Source organism: Amblyomma mixtum, chromosome 3 (assembly GCF_055824585.1).
Source record: "Amblyomma mixtum isolate Tamu chromosome 3, ASM5582458v1, whole genome shotgun sequence".
Lineage (NCBI taxonomy): Eukaryota > Metazoa > Arthropoda > Arachnida > Ixodida > Ixodidae > Amblyomma > Amblyomma mixtum.
The window spans coordinates 163,090,645-163,107,915 of NC_143014.1; the positions used below are offsets into that span (position 1 = coordinate 163,090,645).

General features: G+C 47.2%; 2 protein-coding genes across 2 annotated transcripts; both read left to right on the plus strand.

The window, feature by feature from the left end:
• The first annotated feature begins 4,934 nt into the window (after positions 1-4,934).
• LOC149352578 (uncharacterized) lies at positions 4,935-6,568 on the plus strand. The gene is made up of 3 exons (XM_089575711.1): positions 4,935-4,946; positions 5,757-5,978; positions 6,371-6,568. Exons 1-3 carry the CDS (start codon positions 4,935-4,937, stop codon positions 6,566-6,568), a joined length of 432 nt encoding a protein of 143 aa, XP_089431837.1.
• Positions 6,569-13,254: 6,686 nt separating this feature from the next.
• On the plus strand, positions 13,255-16,884 carry LOC149352579 (uncharacterized). The gene is made up of 2 exons (XM_089577212.1): positions 13,255-13,266; positions 16,570-16,884. The coding sequence occupies exons 1-2, from the start codon at positions 13,255-13,257 to the stop codon at positions 16,882-16,884; spliced, it is 327 nt and encodes a 108-aa protein (XP_089433338.1).
• Positions 16,885-17,271: the final 387 nt, after the last annotated feature.

The window sequence follows — 17,271 nt, forward strand, 5'->3', positions numbered from 1 at the left end:
TATATACACGGCGCATAGTAAACTGAAAGAGCAACAACGCTGTCCGAATGTTCGCTACTCCTATCTATATCCTGATGTCCTATTAGCGTGGGAAAGCACAATGCTAAGCTTGCTGCAATATTTAATTCAACGCAGCGTTGTGCTGCAGCGTGCGTTCGCATTCGCTTAGTTTCGGGCAGCTCTTAGCTCTCCCTATAGTATACACTGCAGTGAACCATTACTGGTGCGCTCGCGTTCGCGTTTGAGTGCGTTCGCGTTTGCTAACTGGCAAGAGTCTGGAGTTTCTTCATGTTTTGTGTGGCGTGAAACTGTAAACGCTATGGTAATCTTCAAACGCGTCGGGTAACACAAAGCGACGAACGGTCTAATGACGCCTTGGTAGAGCCATAACAGCGGTCATTCTGTCTAACTATACCCATGAAATTGTGTGCATAGCGTCCGACATAGCGTTATTTTCACTGTTGGCACCATTACAGTTTAAGCGCGTGAGAGAGAAAAGCTCAAGATGGGGCTGGCCCCTGCATGCCTGACCGGGACGTCCACTGCCTTGCTTGCTCGTCGTCGCTAATGGCTCGTATCCACGAGCCCCTTCCTTTTATTCCCGTTTATGCAAAGGTACTCAATCGTTAGGGTCACATTCTTCACTTGCGTAACGAGCTTTGTTGCCAGCAGAACCAGGTTTCATGTCAAACAACACCTGAGCAACGGCGCTCTTCAGATACCGCAGCCGGCTACCTGTCCGATAAGGGTGTTAGAACGTCACATTCTTCGCCTCTCGTTTGACGTGCCGGCTTGGCGTGCGCTCATAAAATGTAAAAGAAAGCATACACTAAGAAATATTCAAGGTGACGACATCTCGATATAATCACACAAAGAGAGTTCACTTCCAGCGTTTTGTAGAATTTTGCAAATTTTGCTTCAGTATATCCCTTTAACGTTCTTCGGGTGATCGGAATTCATCCGGAGTCCTTCAATACGGCGTGTGCCGTCGCCCGTGTCCAGATATTACAGATAAAAGCGCCAGAATAAAAAAAATGTTCACCATCCTTGCCTGCCTCTTGGAGAATATTAGCAATTTTTACGGAATCGACACCACGCTGCGACAGCGCCGCGAACTAGTCTAAGAAGGATCGACGCATGCCGAACCATTTCGTTTTTGTTTGGTTTATGGAAGCTTAACGTCCTAAAGCGACTCAGGCTATGAGGGACGCCATAGTGAAGGGCACCGGAAATTTCGACCACCTGCGGTTCTTTAACGTGCACTGACATCGCACAGTACGTGGGCCTCTAGAATTTCGCTGGACGGGATCGAACCCATGTATTTCGGGTCAGCAGCCGAGCGCCATAGCCACTCAGCCACCACTCGTTTATCCGTCGTTTTATCCGTTGTGAGTGCTTCACCGGCCCTTTCAGGCGTTGTTGTCCCAGTTTTCCTGTAAAAAAATATTCATCAGGAGTGCAGCTACATCGATATTTGCAAGCTAACGAAATAGAAAAGTCCCTAAGTGTCATCGAGTGATTATTTCAATGCCCGCAGTACACACAGAGCATTCTGCGTAGCCAATCTGCGTAGGCTTCTCATATTGAGTAAGTGGAATGCTATCAAAAAAGATGAGCCCCTGCCTGCACCGCTGACAACAAACTGTAGACTGCCCACAAGAGGGCTCCTCCGTAGCGCCCCCGTACTGGATTACTTGAGGTGCCCTTTCTAGGTAGTGAAAGTCACCAATTGATATGATTTGTGATCACAGTTGAAACCATTTGTGATCGCTGCAAAGTGCCAAAGAATGATGGCACAGGTCGTTTTATCAAACGTTTTGTAGTTATTTGGGTATCAGCGAAGTACTGTTTAGCAAGATGATTATTCCAACGCGTGCAGAGAGAATGCATTGCAGGGAGTAATTAGCAGCCGGAAGTCTGAGCTGGCTTGCGAAGTTTAGTTGGACTGATGTGCCACCTACCTTCGCCAGTGGCTATATACTGATACGCACCAACACGAGGTGGCTTAACAGCCTAATAGAGCAGTCGAAACATAGTATTGGTACTCTTCTAGCACCGAGTTTATTTCGTGGTTTTGAAGTTCTCACCTGCCACATTTTAGGCGCTAACCCTAGCGCTTAATGACGCAAATAGGCATCAAACCATAAATGAGTTCCTTCACAGAAAAGTACTCACAACACGAGAAAAAATAAACAATGTGCCACCTGGATACAGAAGCTTGCTGCCAGCACCACATGATGACACCAATATACGACCCGCTGTATTCCTAATCATTGTCTGTCGTCGTAAAGCGCATGCAGTTTGTTGAAGAAAAAGTTTGAAACAACAAAACAAAGGAAATATGGCAGATACTGACTTTTGCATTGATAGGCGCCTAGATTTAATTATCTGTAATAGAGTTAGGCGCCTAGATGTAGTTAGAAATTTGTAGCCGGTCGTTAGTAATTGCCATATCAGTTTTTAGATTTTAGAAAAAACGATTACCCTCGCCGCTGTGGCTCGACAAAATTGGGGTTTTTTTTTTTTTTTACTAGTTACCTGCACTGGAAAGGTTGCTTTGCCTGCATGCTTTTCGAAAGCGATGTCGCCAAATTTTGTCGAGCCACAGCGCCGAGTGTAATTGCGTTTTCGAAATTCGAAAAATTGATATGGCTGTTACTAACGACCGGCTAAAAATCTCTAAATGCAACTAGGTGCCTAACTCTACTAGTTAAACAGTTAATAATTAAAAATCAATTAACCAGTTTACTACTTAAGACAATTCACCGGTTTTCTGGTGTCCTCGAACACTGGTAATCCTATGCTGAAAAAGCCATATTTTTGAGAATTCTTGAAAGTCTTCCCTGAAACACCTGGTATGATGTGATAAAGCAGAGGTGTGGCGTGCATAATCTTTTAAGGTTTGAGTCTCGCTCTCGAGCGCGAGACGTTGGGCGGGCTTGTAGGGAATGTAGGGAATTCAGCTGCCCGAATTCAATGCCCTCGCTAACCAGCCCCGACGCATGTGACCAGGAGTCCAGAGCTCAGTTTTTGTTTTTTTTATTTGGTACCTGCATCGCCTTTCAGCATTACAGCAGGGGGGGGGGGGGCACTTTCACATTCAAAAAACAAGAAATCATGCACTTAACGCGTGAACAAAGGCATCATTAGGTAGAACATTAACAATATGTGGCGGCAAAGCATTCCATTCGCGAACTGTTCGCAGAAAAAAAACGAATAACGGAGTACGTCACCTTTAAAAGGAAATTCATGAAGCTTTAAATTGTGGTCCCTTCGCTTCGAGACATAGAAAGGTGGCTTCAAATATTTTGATCCGTCTATGCCAGTCTTGGAATAGAAAATGCTATGCAAAAATGTTAATCTCAGATTTCTTCTTCGAGTTTTAAGTTCTGGCCACTGAAGATTCCTTTTGCTTTCCGAGATACTGATTGGATTGGATTAAACTGCGGGCCTGCGGGCCTAGGTTGCCAGCAGCCTAGTTACTGCTGTGCCCTCAGGGTAAGCAATATGACACTGTAATTTGTTTGAATGATGGTTTTTTTTTTCTCTTGTAATTGCTCCCCTTGCCCAGTGGTATCTGCAGTGGTGGAAAGCGGAGAAAGGAGGCGTTCTGAGACCAGTAGCCGCCGAGGCATAAGATCCAATGGCTCGGCGCCCACACTAGGAGCCATTGCGCAGCTGCTTCAGCTGCTTCCAAAGGTTCCCCAGGTCTCCCGAGAAGGTGGTTTGTCCTTTGGAACTGTCCACTGCTCTAAGCTACTGCGCCGACGTTCCGTAAGAATGGCAGTCAAGCAGAGTAACGTGTCCTAGGATGCCGAGGAGCCAGCATTTGGCACAGAATGCAGATAATTCCTGCGCACCTCGGGGAAACATTCGAATCTCAAGTTAGGAACTTAAAAACTCTCTAATGATTGCCGAAGAAACAAAACGTGGGCTTGCCTTTTCACATGACTGACTCAAGCCTGTGGCCTCGGCGATCGTGACAGCCGAGCTTAGAATACATAACCAACTGGCGGGATAATATGGGGTATTGTAACGAAAAACAGTTCTGATATTCCGCTCATAACAGAGGTGAAGGGAGGGGACGGGGGTCGCGTTCTAATGAAAGAACGAGTAGTGGCTTTGTTAATTCATCTTAGAATATAGAGCTCGAGAAAAAGGAGTCGCCGAGGAGCTCTGTGTAGCCATCTTACGCGCTGTTAAAAATGGCAGGGTATGAAATAAAAAGCCTCATAGATCTCGAGCCTGAATAAGCGTGCACGCTCATTAAGCACCTAGCGTTGCTGTGCCAAAGCGAAGAGCGCTGCACGACTCGAACAGTGTTTTCCACCGGAATTTTTGCACTGCACGTGAAAGGGGAAGTCTGCCGAAACAAAAATGAACGCTTTAAAAAAAAAACGACACAGCAGCACAGCAGCAGGAGTTATGCCGAAGGAAAACACACCGTCGCACTATCCCTACGGCTTTAGAATATTTCTTGTGTGGGCGGCGCGCTTTTCTAAATACTGCGACACTTACGAACGCAACTCTCAGCCAGCTTGTTTACGCCTGGAGGCGCCTCCGCCAAAGGGGGCACAGAAGCGCGGAAAAGGGCAGAGTTATGGGGCCAGCGAAGCAGAACCATTTCACTTTCTGATTAACACGTATACGATGGCGTGCCACTGTCAGGAAGGGAAAGCCGCTGCGGTGCGCAGGTTACACTAAGTTGAAAGTGAATATCTCAGAGCTTCAGCGCTTCGGCGCACCAGGATGGCTTCTCGGCGCTCAGTAGCCAGGGGGTCAGGAAAGGCCCCCAGTTTTCTTCTTTCTTTTATTTCTTTTTCGGGTGGCGGGTAGGACCTATATAACGCCGAAGTCCCAAGGGTGCTGCATGCCACTCATCTGCCGGGAAGCCTCCAGACGACAGCGCTCCTTCGCAGCTCATTCGTAGGACCATGAACTCCCTGGTGAGCGCACGTGCAGCGGGACACGCTAAGCATCCCGCATGGCGCGTATTGGATCTCGGAGGTGCGAAGTTAGTCAGAAGATGATCTTGCGAGCGACTAAGTGTTCTCAGGTGGCGTTAACAGCAAGTTTAAGGATATTATACGATCGTCAATGTTATGTTCATTGATTGCGAATAGTGGTACGAACTTGGTGTAACGTGAAACGCGGATCGCTACGACCTCGGTAGCGCACCGCTTTCACGTGGTATCCAGTTCAGATGCCGCTTGACATGGCTTTAGCTTCTGCTTATTGCTCGCATCAGCGCAATGCAGAAAGAGAGGAAATGCAGCGAGTATGCCGATCATCATTTCCACTGGGATCCAAGCTCTTGTTAAAGCTGCACAATGTCGCCGCTACCTAGATTTTCAACGGGGACTATTACGGCGCAAATCAGTGACAGTCGCTTGAAACTTTGTCATTTTACGTCGCCGCAACATTAGAGTTCGTACGTCATGACGATGATAAGTTTTTTTATGGGCACTCTGTATCGCCAGCTTACAGAAATTCATCAAAGCCCCTGTAAAATTTGCACGAATATGAGACTAAAGCATCGCACCGCGTGTCGCAACAATATATTAGCCTGCATAAATAACGCCAGCATGCCCGCTTCAAGGCACCTCAGGGAGAAAATCTATAGTGCTCTAAAATGGCTAAGTCATAATGGTTAAGCTCGAAGCCGCGACCACCCTGATCATATTTCTGTCAGCGCGCAACGTTACTTTTTTTTTACTTTATCGGCTTATCTTCTGAGGGAACGCCGTCGATCGCAGGTGATCGCACTTGTGGTGATGTGCGGCCTTGTGGCCACGGTTCACTGCGGTGGCTTCGGCGGCGGCGGCCACAGCGTCATCGTCGTCAAGGGCATCCAGACCGGGCACGGTGGTGGCGGCGCAGGGTTCGGCCACGGAAGCGCAGCCTCAGCCACCACCGCGGGAGCAGCCGGCCCCCAGGTCGTGCAGGGACCCACATACGTCGTCAAGACACTGCACCAGGTACGCGTGTGCAATCATACTGGCAGCAACGAGTTTCCGAAGCCCGCCCGCGGGCTAAGAGCTCGCGTCTTTTGCATCAGACCCCTGTATGATCAGATAGAAATAAAACACCAGAAAAGAAATTAAGGGTGCAGTGGAACAAGGTGAGAGGGAGAAAGTTAAGAGTTACTGTAAGAATGAACTCATGCACTACCTCATGAAAAAAGCGACGAAGATTCCGCCCGAAGTTCGCTAAACCATAAAGCGAAAACCCGCTTCCGCGCTATTTTCCTCAGATCGGATGACTGCACTCCACTACGTCTGTAAAAAGGTTAATTACTAGATACAACAACTGACTGCAACTTCTCTATCAAATTTTTCAAATCAACTTTATTTTTATTTTTCTTTTTCAGGTTAAGAAGGTTTCTCACGGCGGCGCCATTGTTGGAGGCGGATCGGGTGGTCACTCCGGCGGATACGGTGGTGGCAGCTTCGGTTTCGGCGGCGGATACTCTCACGGATTCGGTGGCGGCCTCTCTGGTGGCTACGGCGGCTTCGGAAAGGGCTACGGTGGACTCGGCGGTCACGGCGGCTGGTGGTTCGTACAGTAGTTTGTACCCATAAATGTTTTACTAAACTTCACGGGTGGCTCATTTGCTTAGAGAAAGAGATGAGGAAGTACGCCTCAGACATTGTATTTCAGAACCAACTGAATGTCAGCGACAGCAGTATCGTTTGTTCATGTGCCTTGCTCTAAGCGCTACCTTATACCTCAACCAACTTACCTGCTCGTGGAAATTCTCTGAATGCCTAGTTCTTTTTCTTTTCCTTTCGTCGAAGCGAATTATGAATTAGGCTAGCACGATGAGTTAACAATGCTTCCTATGTAATGATAAATAAGCGTTTCTTACTTCTTTTCTCCTGCATCGCATCGTGTTTACCTCTTGGTTCACTTATACGAGCAAATGAGCCTGGTGAGTCGGTTTGTTAATGTTATAAGAGCTTCAGACGAACCATTCCAATTTCTTCCACTGTTCGGCATGGGTTACGGGAGATTAGGGCGACTGTAGTCTCTTTTGAACTGTGATAACACGCGAACGCATCGTGTAGTTATTTATGTAAGGCACGAGCGCGCACCCTTTTGTCTCGAGGGTTAATTAATAGCATGAGCTTAACGAATTGATCTCATTTCAGGTGACTGGCATTGACTGGCAATCGTTCATCCTAAGAAGCAACAAATGTCACGTCATCGGTCAACATTCATCGTTAGAGCGACGAACATTGGCTGAAAATGTGTAGTCTAAAAATGGTGTAAATAAAACGTTGACCGAACATGCCCCTGCAGTTTCATCCCTGGCAAATGTTGCCGATTCCACGACGCAGTCTCGCCTTGCAAAACGGGCGCTCACATGATGGAACGCATCACACTTGCGTCCAACCGACCACGTGTCACGTGGCGCTTAAACTCCTAACCATGTTGTCGGCAGACGTAGCGGGCGAGCCGCACGCGGTGCATGCAGTTCTGAGCCCCACAATCACGTGACGTTACTTACGTGAGGTAAGTGCCCTTCCGCACTGCTCCACCCTGTTCATGTGCAGAGGAAATGGAGCGCTAATCACTGCGAAGTGGTCTCGCTGGATCGTCTCTAGGTCACGTGGACAAAGGGAGAAGGGAGGAAGGAAGGGGAGCATTGGAAGCCAGAATCCGAAGCGGGCCACGGCGGGGGCCGGTGCGCCAAATAGCAGAGCTTCACCACGCCTCAGGGACGTTCAGTGGACCGAACATGATCTTTTGAGATATAACCAGCAAACAAGCAGAACGAGCCTGAAAGCCTTTCAGCACGAGATGATCCAGCCGCCCACCTCCCGCTCTTAGAAAGTACCGGTTCGACGGTACGCTCCCGTGAACACTATATCCACGCCGAAGTTCAGCTCGGCAAACTTTTTTGACGATGTCACGGGGACCTCAAGAGCTGCAATTCTCCCTCATATAGCAAAAGCAGTTTCCTTTTCAGTACAACTGCCTGCACTATATTAGGGCCTGTTATTTCTTCTGTGGACAAGAAATACAAACGCTGTAATTTAGACAATTCTGGCTGCGTCTATCTTTCCTCACTCGCAAGGTGGTGTTGTATGGTTTTGGTGGGTAGGAAAATTAGCAGGCTTGAGAAGCGTAAAGGGAGAAAAAAATAGGTATATGTGAAACGAAAAGAAATCTAAAATAGATCTTGAGTTGCTTCGATTGGAGCCAAGATGTATACAGAGCGTTAACAAAAATAAACGTAAGACTAATTAAAATAGAATGTTTGTCCTGTGATGGAGTTGAGCTCTTCTCTGATGAGCACCAAGGTTTCAGGTTTTTTATTACTTAGAAATATGAAGACGGCGTCAGCGTCAACAGGCGCAGGGTATGCACCGACACTACAGAATGAGAAAAAAAAAAAAGTTATGGCAAGAACCCCTTCACAGCCGCATGCTGAATTTGGCAATATTTTCAAAAAAAAAAAGTGCAATCCATGACAGGCACTGTCAAGAAGCAGTCTAAAAAGGCGGCAAATCTATGCATAAAAGAAACATTCTTTCCAAAATCGAATCCTTATTTCCTGTTTTGCAGACGTTATCTGGGCATCTAAATGCGTGAGATAAAGCTGCGCACATTAATTACGCTGCAATAATTCAGGAAATGCAATATAAGGGGCAAGAATAGCGTTTTAAACAAAACGCTCTCTTGCCAACGTAGTTTACTGTCGCCTCATGACTACCTTCCAAAGTTTTCCTAATTTCTGCAAAAGGTAAAACATGTGTACACCAAGCGTCAAAAGTATGCAGGGGACAGAAATCGTTGCAAAAAGCTATTTTCGCGTAGCCTGGGCACACAGCCTGAAAATTGCAGGCACTTTGCATTGTTCCCGTTGCAAAAGTGCAGTTTGCAGGTTTCGATTTCGCGTTACATGCAGTGGATTGCCGTAAAATTACTTTTTTTCGTGACTCGCGCCTGCCCCGTAAACCTTTGACGCCGTGTACATACGCTACATCAACAGGAGTTCTACGTAAAGTACGTAGAAATAAAAAACGCTGAAACATATAAATTCCCAGTTAAAACAGTCGGCCCATTATATACATGCAATCCACTTTTGTTTCGCGCTAATGCCGCTCCAGGAGAAGAGATAACAATGCCCGTAAGCTCAATTAACTTGTTACCCGCTGAAACTAAGCGACCGCTTGAAATCAGGAGGTAGCAGAGCGTCAAATGAAACTTGAATGAATTTAGAAAAGAGGCCGTCGTGTAGGTAGTTTTATTCCGCGCTCCAAATGCAGCGTGTGAAGCGCAGAGCGCGAAATTGCGCCACATCGCAAGCTCGCACAGAGCCCGGGCCCCCACCGTGCGACGACACGCGCACATGGACTTGAAGCCGACTCGACGCAAACCGCACAAGTCACGCTAATTGTCGTTATGCAGATAAATTTAAGGTTCCACCGCTGTGGAGTATGTTCTCAAACTGCGCGGGTTTTTCGTGCGTTATGAGCCGCCCGAATGAAATAATCTTGCCTCTACGTAAAAATTTATATCTTCAAATTTATTGCACATCATCGTCATGAAGTGCTAGAAAATGGGTTGAAGCAAGAGCTACATAGCCACGAAAGGCGTGCCGCAGAAACCTATACCTTATTTGATATAGGAGTTATTTTCTGTCTCCGACCCATGTCCAAGATTCTCGGGAAAAAAATTTTTAAGAAAATTGTAAGACACTGCTATGGAAATATTGGAGGAAATGGCCTATTCTTCTGGTATTCAGCAAAATCTTTTTCAGTGTTTCCATCGATCGCATCCAACAGTTAAGACCGCCATAAAAAAAACAATGAGAAGGGCTTTTGACGATAGCGAAAACGTTCATAGAACAAAAAAAAATATGACTGCCGTCGGGTGATCTGTGGATATATTGTTGTTACAGGGAAATATTACATTATATGAAAAAGTTGCGTTCATAAACGTTTTCCCGCTCAAAAATGCTTCTGTCCAGAATTGTTGAGTGTGTTCCCTCTCTTTTTCTGAGCTGCTGGCGGGACGCAGAGCCAGGTCCGGTGCAGAACTTGCAGCTCGCAGGATCCGCGGCCCGTCATGCGTAACCGTGCTGCGTCTTGGCCTTATTTTATGTTGATACATACGGGAGAGGGTGCGCTCACCTCCTTCAGTGCCACTATATCGGTCTGTGGTCGCATTTTATTTTTAGAGGCGCACAGAAATAACCGTGGCTGCTCTGTGCGTGTAGAAGTAAACCTAAGATAGGAAAAGAACGGATGGGGTCAATAAGAATGGTATGGCGCTGCGCGTCTTTCACTTTTCAACGTTTCCCCGCTACTCATCTGAACTGTTAAAATCTCAAAATTTTGGGTTATGGAGCACGGAAAACCAACTAAAAAGCGTTGAGACTGCACGGTCCAGCGGGCATGTTATAGGCACCGAATAAAGCAATCCACATGCGCCGCTTCTTTCAACAAGGTCAGCAGTGAGACCAACAGATCTCAGGGGCAGGCCTCACCACTAAGCAAAAAATGGAAAAGCAAACTCTGGTCCAATTTTTTCGATGAAGCTGAGCCAGCCCCTCGTAACTAGCTCCTAACAATAAAATTACCACTCGATAATCAACGCTGCTGCGAAAAATTTAATCCCAAGCTAGTCACTTAGCTCCGCCTCCCTGTGATGCTATTGATGAATGAGATGGTTAGACGTACAGCTGTCACTACATATTCGCCGCATCTTTGAGAGTCTGTCGCTGACCAAACAACGCAAGCCGAACAGGAGGCCCCTTAATTGACGCTCAAACATCCGAGTAACACCATCGTAGTTCGCATTTTTCATGCGTCCGGGGACTCTGGCTTCGCGGGTGCGCACTTTCTAATCCTGACGCCGTTGTCTCATTGTCTTAGCGTCGCAGGTTCTCAGGCCAGAATCCTCTCAACAATGAAGCGTTCGTTCCTCTTCAGGGGCACGCAAATCTGCATCATCATATAGCCGTCGCTTGCGCTAGAGTTCGGGAAGGCGTTTGCGGAGTCCTTCCTGGAACTACAGCTTTGGTGGTGTTGGTAACAACTTTTATTTGAAAGAAAAATAAAGGAGATCCTCAAGGGTGACCTCCTACTTGTCGAGGAGTTCACGGGTCTGTGCTTCACGGAGAGTTCTGTCCAATGGGAGTGTTCGTCCAGTTGGTTGAGCAACCCGCAGAGCTCCACCCATGAAGAGGGGGAAGTGTTGAGTATGGTGGATAATGTTTTGGGGGCATTCCCACACGTAGTGTATGAACTAGCAAAGGACAGGGTAAATTGGAGAGACGTGGAAGAGGCATTTGCCCTGCAAAGGTCACAGTAAGGCTGATAATGATGATGATGAATAGAGCCCACGAGGTTTCCTTCGTGGAGTTGGGTGTCCGATTTTTCAGGGCCCGGAGGAATAGTTCTCGGGCCAGTGCATGAACGCCCTTGTTAACGGCGGTCGAGGCATGCCTAGGAACCCACGTGAGGATTATATCTTGGGCAAGGGTATGTCCCGATGTGGCGGCCCACCTTGCTGCCATCGTCAGCGACTGAGTGATGCACCCCCACGAGCCACGCGCCACGATATGCTGGCGCCATATAAGCGCACGGCTTCAGATGTCGCGAAACCTTCACATTTCCCGTTAACAACTAACGCTGTAAAAATTGTACGTTCTGTGTTCCACCCTGTCTAGTAGTTTTATCCGGTACGCAGGCCAACCTTGCGAAATTGCAAAGCATGAAACAAACCCGAAGAGCTTACACTGCGGCACACGGTTGGCTGTTGCCACAAAAGCAAGCAGGCAAGGAATGATTCCTTGATATTCATTCGCTGTGTAGCTTTTTTATTGGTTGATACTGTCGAAAGGGGTGTTACCATTGTGGAGCTCATTCATGCAGTAATGAATTTAAAATGATCCTGACCGAAAGTCTAGGTTGGTGCAACTTCGGATACTCCCGGTCAGAATAATTTTGCTACGCTCCAAGTCGCCCAGGCGCTTAGTTTTCTGTGCAGGGCTTCGTAACTCCCTAATTATGCATTTAGCCCTATGTAGGCCAGTCAGCAAAATGAAAGATCCAACCCGCGCTCTTTATTTTTAATTACAGCAGTGATCGACGTTACAATAGGGGATGTTTCTTTTTTGGTTTGTAATCTACATTTCTTGAACAGCATCTCCACAAACAAGGTTCAGTGCCTGCTTTGTGAATAGAGAAACAAATATGGTTCGAAACAGGCGTACGTGCATATCCCGCACAGAAGGGACACATAACAACATGCATTTATGATGACTGCACGGACAAGTAAAGCGCCCTAAAGTCATGCGTTCCTTAGGAAAAATGCACCGTCGTTTAACCGTCTCCCAGAGGAAAGAAGAAATATTTGTGCTCAGCACACAACATAAAGAAGCATATAAGACACATTCTCGCAACAACTTGTAATTAAGCGACCCAGCTGTTGCATTCGGAGGGGCGACCGGTGATGGAACGAGATTCCACAGATAAGACGCGGTATTGACGCCAGAGGTGCGCAGTAAACGGAGCGTGAAGCATATGGTGCATTTTCCCAAAGCACGAAGCCGGAACAAACGAAATGCCTTGCATCCGTTCTCGCTTCATTAAGGCTGCCGTTTACCACAACTTCGGAACCAACGCGACAAGGAAGTGAAAACGGGACCGCAGTCGGAAGGGCGCGTAACGAACAAAAAACACTGCCGAAGGCGAGAGGGCACTTTGTGTATTTATTTATTGATTTTTGTTTAAAAAGCGCACTTGCGCGCAGGAGGTGGGGACTTGTACGAAACCGAAACGATCTTCGCGGTGGGCGGAGCTGGAGCGCGCCAAAGTCAGGTCGCCAATGCGACGTCTTCCGACACACAAAAACAACACGTCTGTCGACGATCATTGGGGCCCACTCGCACGCACTCCCACGCCAAGGTGCCGCGCAACAATGCGCGCTCGCCGCGTGTGTGAACCAGATCTGCGCTTCTATCAGAGGCAACGCCGCCAGTGCCGACAACAAAATAAGGAAATGCCCGGCGTGCACACACGCACAATAGAATGAACGGAAGAGAATGTGAGTGAAAGCCAAATGACCGGCCTCAAGAAGCCCCGAGCGGAAGTTCGCGCGCAACGTCAGCCCCCCCTCCACTTTCTAGTTGTGCGCGGGCCCACTATAAAACGGGAGCTAGGCAAGCCAAGCGCAACAGTTGAAACCCGAGCAGCAAGCGTTGCGTGAATCGATCACACGCCTTCCGCAGCTTCGAGCATGAACGCCTGGGTGAGTTGCCGTGGTCTCCCGGGCAGCGCTCCCGGCAGCGCTGAGGCTTATCTCGCTGCCCGACGGTCTCCCCGTGCCAGATGCTGACAGGGGGTGGCTGTCTTGACGGCTGACTTTCGCGAGTGTCAGAAGATCCAGGGTGAAGCGAGCCAAGAGCCCGTCAAATCAGATTTTTACGGTGGTCAGGGCCTGTCATCATTCGGCACATGCAGTTTCCTGCGTTTTATTTGTACGAGTGTAATGTGTACCCTCCCCCCCCCCCCCCCCCCCCCCCCCCTCCAAAATTAATGCTATCCCTTCACTGTCGAGCCATACCTATTTGAAGCAGACAACGGCGTTTTCGAGGGCAAGAAATCTTTCTCATGCAGTGTGCTGATCGTCTGTTTCTGCACATTTCTCTAAGAGCAGAAATATTGTGCCCACTGACTGTGAATTTTCAGTATATCGCGAATAAAATCCCCTAGACAATACCGGACGCGGGAGCGCGCGCCCCTAACGGTACATACGCGCAGTGGGCTACGTTTCTCGCAAGGATCATTTAACCTCCTACGAGTAGAAATTATGCTGTTAGAAAATCACTCATGCGCGTAATATGCAGGCATGTGCATGATGCGTGTGCATTTGGCAGTTCTTGATTACTCTCCAAGCTGACTTGATAGCCTATAAGACGGCAAATCAGAAGAACTGTACGTCTTATATATGTGTGAGATAGGATGCATTTTTCATCAGTTACTTCCTTGACAGCATGTTATGAGATATGAAGCTTTTTCAGCGTCTTCTGTCCGGCATGATCAAGCCTCTTTCCCTACATGCGCTATGGCCTGAAGCCCACCAGCCTTAGCATCCGTTAGTACCGGCGAGCGACTGCATATTAAGGCACACGACAGAATACAATAGGACATTTGATGAGCATCTAGAACTCCGTAGAAATCTACGCTCATGTGTTCTCGTTTCCAATCTCGTTGTATAGTGGAGTGAGGGGTTCCGTTGTCTGGAATACCGGGTGTTTCACCTAAGATGTTCTGCAATGTTCAAAAATTAGCTTTTTGAATTAGAAGAGCGCTTTTTTTCGGCATAGCATTGTCAGCGGTGTAGCGCATCAGAATACAGCTAAGACGCACTGATTAGTAAGCTGGTTAGAAATATTTGTAGTTAACTTTTAAACTATTGCTGTTAGTCTCCTTATTTATTTGAAGGGATATAGCCCACCGTTAGTAAGATCTATTTAGTTTTTAGAGTTTCTAAAACGTAGTTACCCTCGGCGCTGTGGCAGAACAAAATTTGCCTACATCGCACCTGAATACATGCGCTTTCGAGAAGCTTACAGGCAAAGCAACCTCTCCAGTGCGCATAAGTCGTTGAAATAGCCAAAATTTGTTGGGCCATAGCGCCGAGGGTAACCGCGTTTTCGAAATTCTGAAAACTGATAATGGTATTAATTGCAGTGTACTACACGCCTCTCGTAATTAAGGAGCCTAACGGTAAGAGTCAAAAGTTAACTATTCAATATTAGTTAACCAGCCTGCTAGTTAGCACATCTTAGCTGTATTCGGATGTACTACACCGCTGACAATGCTATGCTGAAAAAAGCGCTCTTTAACTCAAAAAGCCCATTTTTAGAAATTGTGTGCAGCGTTAGGAAAAAATACCCTGTATACAGGGTGTTTCACCTAAGACTTTCTGCAATTTTTAAAAATAAGCTATTTGAATTAGATGCGCGCTTTTTCTGGCATAGCATTGTCAGTGGTGTAGCACATCATAATGCAGCTAAGACGTGTTAACTAGCAGGCTTGTTAACCAATATTTAATAGTTAACTTTTTAACTATTACCGTTGGGCTCCTTAATTATTGAGAGGCATGTAGCCCACCGTAAGTAATGTCCATATCCGTTTTTAGAATTTCGAGAGCGCGATTATCCTCGGCGCTGTGGCCCAACAAATTTTGGCTATTTCGACGAGTTAGGTTCACTGGAGAGGTTGCTTTGCCTACAAGCTTCTCAAACCGCATGTATTTTGGCGCGATGTAGGCGAAATTTGTTGGGCCACAGCGCCGAGGATAACCGCGTTTTCGAAATTCTAAAAACTGATATGGGTATTACATACAGTGGGCTACATGCCTCTCAATAATTAAGGAGCCCAACGATAATAGTTTAAAAGTTAACTATTAATATTGGTTAACAAGCCTGCTAGTTAGCACGTCTTAGCTGCATTATGATGTACTACACCACTGACAATGCTATGCGAGAAAAAGCGGGCATCTAATTCAAAGAGCTTATTTTTAAAAATTGCAGAAAGTCTTAGGTGAAACACCCTGTATAGCACGAGGCCCCCTTCAATTGGCGTGTAGTACCTTGCCGCGCAGACAGCAAAGCAAAGCTTCCACCACCTCGACTAACTTCGCATTCTTCTAAAGCATTCAAGAAAAAGTGCTTGTGACGCAAAATGGTCCGGTGGTTGGTTCCAGTACTCTACTCCCGTGTTCAGTCCGTTCAGTTTGGTTGTCGCTATGGCCATTTGTCCAGCAAATGGGAGTAATAGTGCATGCGTCAATTGCATTCAGTAGTAGCTCTGCGTACACTGTACCTATTTTAGGCTATGTAGCCGAAGCAGCCTGATTATGCTAGCCGATTAGGAAGACCGTAGAAGATGCTGTACTCGCTGCACCTCCATGTCGCTCTGCAGGCAGTGCGCTTCGTGTGGAGCATCTTGAGGAGGTGCACAGGCCATGATTTTCACTTTGTGAGACAAATACTGCGCCATTTCCTTTCCCAAAGACCAAATTTCAATTTTCATTTGCGCCGTAACATATTCAAGTTAACTTCAGTCTCACTTTCTTTCAAAGGACAATGGATACTACCAATTAACAGCGGAAATATTTTTCATGTGCTTTGCTTAGCAAAATGTCGACAAGTTCGAAAGTCAGGTGAGCGTTCTCTTTTTTACCAAAAGATACGCACATCAAAATTGAGTGCTATGCATACTGCTTACCTCATTTTCTAAAACCCTTATCATAATGTGTTCGTGAAGCTTTATAAGAGAGTCATTTGAGCTGGTTCCGGGCAATGCAAGAGATTTCGCTGCTCTTTAACGACGTCGCAAGCTTGATTACATGCCGGCGCAAGCGAGCTGGAAAGCGGTGTTGGTAAATCTACCTTCTTGTGGTGTCGCGTTCGTGAAGTTCAAAAAGCCGTAGAATTGTCTGTACTATGTGACAGTTTGTAAGAACCGCATTAGTCGCAAGCTAGTCGTCAACGTAAACAGCGTCCTCATATGGGCCTAACGTGATTCTGACGCTCGTCAAAAGGTCATCGCATTGGTACTCTGCGCCGTCACGTCGATGGCAATGGCTGGGGGTTATGGCGGCGGTCATGGAGCTATCATCTTGACTGGACACGGTGGCGGTCACGGCGGAGGATACGGCGGAGGATTCGGAGGAGGACACGGCGGATACAGCAAGTCAGTGCCTGGGCCCTCGTTCCTCGTGAACACTGTCCACCACGTACACAAGCTGGGCCACGGCGGAGCCATCATCGGTGGCTACGACTTGGTCCCCCACGGCGGTGGACACGGCGGAGGATACGGTGGTGGACACGGCGGTTATGGTGGACACGGGTGGTAATGCACGCCGTGAATGGCGTATTTTTTATGCGTTTCTGTGGTAGCACTGATTGACCTTCTTGGAGCAAATAACGTGAAATTCCTTTTCCTAATTTCCAGAGATCAGCCGAGAGGGGATGAACTCATGGGATGAACTTGAAACCCTTTAACTGCGTTTTAACTCAGAAAAACGAAGTGTCCTTATATTCTCGAAAAAACCTACTGCAGTGTGACAGAATAGATATCAGGGGGGAGGGAGGGGGGGGGGGGGGGGGGACTAATGGCACGTAATGAAAATGGTACTCAAAACGAAATGCTTTGTCGCAGAACCTACCATTAGCAAAAAAAAATTGTAAAAATATGCGAAACAACAAAAGCATCTCAGGACAAAAATAGACGTCATGAAAAC

Bases quoted from the DNA above. Each gene is read 5' to 3' on its own strand.
- LOC149352578 (XM_089575711.1), top strand. The intron at 5,979-6,370 runs GTACGCGTGTGC...TTTCTTTTTCAG, and splicing joins TCGTCAAGACACTGCACCAG to GTTAAGAAGGTTTCTCACGG.